The sequence below is a fragment of the Aegilops tauschii genome, chromosome 2 (genome assembly GCF_002575655.3).
Source record: "Aegilops tauschii subsp. strangulata cultivar AL8/78 chromosome 2, Aet v6.0, whole genome shotgun sequence".
NCBI lineage: Eukaryota > Viridiplantae > Streptophyta > Magnoliopsida > Poales > Poaceae > Aegilops > Aegilops tauschii.
This window is the reverse complement of record NC_053036.3, coordinates 357,326,770-357,331,088: the sequence shown is the minus strand read 5'-3', so window position 1 is coordinate 357,331,088 and position 4,319 is coordinate 357,326,770. Positions and strand designations below refer to the sequence as shown.

The 4,319-nt window shown below is 50.8% G+C and overlaps 1 protein-coding gene across 1 annotated transcript; it reads left to right on the top strand.

Moving 5' to 3' along the window:
- Nucleotides 1–3,509: 3,509 nt before the first annotated feature.
- LOC141041023 (uncharacterized) lies at nucleotides 3,510–4,082 on the top strand. The gene has a single exon (XM_073507135.1). It carries the CDS (start codon nucleotides 3,510–3,512, stop codon nucleotides 4,080–4,082), a length of 573 nt encoding a protein of 190 aa, XP_073363236.1.
- Nucleotides 4,083–4,319: the final 237 nt, after the last annotated feature.

Below are 4,319 nucleotides of genomic sequence, written 5' to 3'. Positions count from 1 at the left end.
TCCCTCTCCCTCTCCTTCCTTTTCCCTCCGGTGAAGAAAGGAAAAAGGGGGGCCGAATCCTACTCCTAGTAGGACTCCCCCCCATGGCACGCGCCTCCTGGATGGCCTCCTCCTCCTCCCCTCCTTTATATATGGGAGCAGGGGGCACCCCATAGCACATCAATTGTTCTCTTGGCCGTGTGCGGTGCCCCCCTTCATAGTTTACTCATCCGGTCATTGCGTCATAGTGCTTAGGCGAAGCCCTGCGCGGACCACATCACCATCACCATCGCCACACTATTGTGCTGACGGAAATCTCCCTCGACCCTCTGCTGGATCAAGAGTTCGAGGGACGTCATCGAGCTAAACGTGTGCTAAACTCGGAGGTGCCGTACGTTCGGTACTAAGATCGGTTGGATCGTGAAGACGTTCGACTACATCAACCGCGTTAACCTAACGCTTCCGCTTTTGGTCTACGAGGGTATGTGGACACACTCTCCCCCTCTCGTTGCTATGCATCTCCTAGATAGATCTTGCATGATCGTAGGGAATTTTTTGAAATTGCATGCTACGTTCCCCAACAGTGGCATCCAAGCCAGGTCTATGCGTAGATGATATGCATGAGTAGAACACAAAGAGTTGTGGGCGATAATAGTCATACTGCTTATCACCAACGTCTTATTTTGATTCGGCGGTATTGTTGGATGAAGCGGCCCGGACCAACATTACATGACCACGTTCAAGAGACCGGTTCTACCGACGTGCATGATCTCTGTAATGGGAGGGCATGATCTTTGTTTTGACGAGACGTGCCAATGGAGGCTAGACCTCGAAATGCGAAATAGGAGGCATGAAAATGGTCCGAAATGTTAAAGAGTCAAGTGTGACGCTTCGCCGAAAAAGTTGTCAGTAAAAGACATTGTTCCTGTTTTTGACATCTTGCCTGGGTGGCTAAGGGTTGTATTGATTATGCAGAGCCGAACACTGTTCCTTTATGCGGGAAGCTAACTTAAAATATTTAGGAGAAGGAACCTGTCTTGCAATGCCGAAGATAATCCGCGTGCCGAACACATCGTCATCGAAGACTGGTTCAGGGGCTACTGAGGGAGTCCTGGATTAGGGGGTCCACGGGTGTCCGGTCTATTCGATATGGGCCGGACTGATGGGCCGTGAAGATAAAGCAGAAGACTACCCCCCGTGTCCGGGTAGGACTCCTATATGCGTGGACGGCAAGTTTGGTGTCCAGATGTACTATTTCCTTCCTCTGCAAACCAACTCTGTACAACCCTAGGCCCCTCTGGTGTGTATATAAACCGGAGGGTTTAGTCCGTAGAGGCTATCAGAATTATCATAGGCTAGACATCAAGGGTTTAGCCATTACGATCTCGAGGTAGATCTGCTCTTGTAACCCTTATACACATCGAATATAATCAAGCAGGACGTAGGATTTTACCTCCTTTAAGAGGTCCCGAACCTGGGTAAAACAACGTGTCCCTATTGTCCCTTGTTACCATCGATCCTCAGACACACAACTTGGGACCCCCTACCCGAGATCTGCCGGATTTTGTTGGGGAACGCAGTAATTTCAAAAAAAGTCCTACGCACACGCAAGATCCATCTAGGTGATGCATAGCAACGAGCGGGAGAGTGTGTCCACGTACCCTCGTAGACCGAAAGCGGAAGCATTATGACAACGCGGTTGATGTAGTCGTACGTCTTCACGATCCGACCGATCCTAGCACCGAAAGTACGGCACCTCCGCAATCTGCACACGTTCAGCTCGGTGACGTCTGACGAACTCTAGATCCAGTTAAGGTCGAGGGAGAGTTTCGTCAGCACGATGGCGTGATGACAATGTTGATGAAGTTACCGACGCAGGGCTTCGCCTATGCACTACAACGATATGACCAAGGTGGAAATCTATGGAGGGGGCACCACACACGGCTAAGCCAACTGTCAACTTGTGTGTTCTAGGGTGCCCCCCTGCCCCCGTATATAAAGGAGCAAGGGGAGGCCGGCCGGCCCTCATAGGGCGCGCCCCAAGTAGGATTCCTACTAGGAATCCTATTCCTAGTAGGTTTCCAACAAGGGAAGAGAGGGGGAAGGAAGGAGAGGGAGAGAGGGAGAAGGAAAGGGGGGCGCCCCCCCTTCCCTAGTCCAATTCGGACCCAAGGGGGAGGGGGTGCGGCCTGCCCTAGCCGCCCCTCTCTCTCCACTAAGGCCCATGTGGCCCATTAGTTCCCCCGGGGGGTTCCGGTAACCCTCCAACACTCCGGTTTTATCCGAAACTTCTCCGGAACATTTCCGGTGTCCGAATATAGTCGTACAATATATCAATATTTATGTCTCGACCATTTCGAGACTCCTCGTCATGTCCGCGATCACATCCGGGACTCCGAACTACCTTCAGTACATCAAAACACATAAACACATAATACCGATCGTCAGCGAACGTTAAGCATGCGGACCCTACGGGTTCGAGAACTATGTAGACATGACTAAGACTCACTTCCGGTCAATAACCAATAGCGGAACCTGGAAGCTCATATTGGTTCCTACATATTCTACGAAGATCTTTATCGGTCAATTCGAATAACAACATACGTTGTTCCCTTTGTCATCGGTATGTTACTTGCCCGAGATTCGATCGTCGATATCTCAATACCTAGTTCAATCTCGTTACCGGGAAGTCTCTTTACTCGTTCCGTAATGCATCATCCCACAACTAACTCATTAGTCACATTGCTTGCAAGGCTTATAGTGATGTGCATTACCGAGAGGGCCCAGGGATACCTCTCCGAAACATGGAGTGACAAATCCTAATCTCGGTCTATGCCAACCCAACAAACACCATCGGAGACACCTGTAGAGCATCTTTATAATCACCCAGTTACGTTGTGACATTTGATAGCACACTAAGTGTTCCTCCGGTATTCGGGAGTTGCATAATCTCATAGTCATAGGAACATGTATAAATTATGAAGAAAGCAATATCAACAAACTAAATGATCAAAGTGTCATTCTCTAATGATGTGATCCCATTCATCAAATGACAACACATGTCTATGGCTAGGAAACTTAACCATCTTTGATCAACGAGCTAGTCAAAGTAGAGGCATACTAGTGACACTCTGTTTGTCTATGTATTCACACATGTATTTGTTAGAGTCCTATCCTACAAGGGCTACAACTCACGTTGGCGTGCACGTCTAGCTACTGCCGAATCCATAGTTTCCATATTAGTCTCGATGTATTTGTAAACAAACTCTGTAATCTCTTGTGATATGTATATATATACGAGGGGTTGAACTGTGGTTGGCATTGAGCCGCCCGATACTTTCATTATTACATGGTATCAGGCAGTCGATCCTCTTCCTCTAAACAATAGCAGCCGCCGCTTCTGCCCTAGTCGCTGCCGCCGTCTGCCTCTATTCCTCGCCACAGCAGCCGCTTCTGCCCTAGTCGCTGCAGTCTCCCTCTGTTCCTAACTGTTGTAGCTGCGACTTTGCTCCTCCGCCATCCCCACCACCATGGCCTCCGCCGACGAACTCAAGAAGCTTGAGGAGGAACTCAAAAATTGCGAGTCCATCCTTCGGACACGCGAGGAAGAACTTCAGCGCCAAGCCAAAGAACGGGGGAAGGCCGTCGTCCCTCCTGCAGCCTCCACGTACGCCGCCTCCATCAAGACATTCGTCCCCATCACGCTTGATCTTCAGGACTCCAACTATGCCAAGTGGCGTGAGTTGTTCCTCGTCGCTCTCGGCCGCTACGGCCTCTCGGCTCATGTTCTCTCCGAGACTACCCCATCGGATACCTCCCCTGCCTCGGATTGGGGCCACGATGACTTCACCGTCCTCTCATGGATATATGGCTCGATCTCTCTTGAGCTTTTCGGCATCATCATGGCACCAGGCTCCACCGCCGAGCAAGTTTGGGACGCCATTGCCAATCTGTTCCGAGACAACAAGAAGAGTCGTGCTCTGGCTCTCGATGATGTATTCCGCAACACTGCTCAAGGGGACATGACGATCTCCGAATATTGTGCCAAGCTCAAGTCCTTCTCTCACGCCCTCACCGATGTCGGTCAGTCGGTCACCGACTAGACTCTCGTGCTCACCTTGCTTCGCGGGCTCAACGAGCAGTACTCCCATCTACGTTCGTTCTTGCCGTTCCAAGTGCCTTTTCCATCCTTTCTCCAGACTCGCTCCGCGCTCATTCTCGAGGAAGCCCGGAAGAAGACGGATGCCAAGAATTCCTCCTCCACCGCTCTATGGGCCAGTGGCAACAGTGTGCTTCCCGGTGCAGGCGGCGAGCGTGCTCCACCACTTAACGATGGCCGC

Bases quoted from the DNA above. Each gene is read 5' to 3' on its own strand.
- LOC141041023 (XM_073507135.1), top strand. From the start codon at position 3,510: ATGGCCTCCGCCGACGAACTCAAGAAGCTTGAGGAGGAACTCAAAAAT.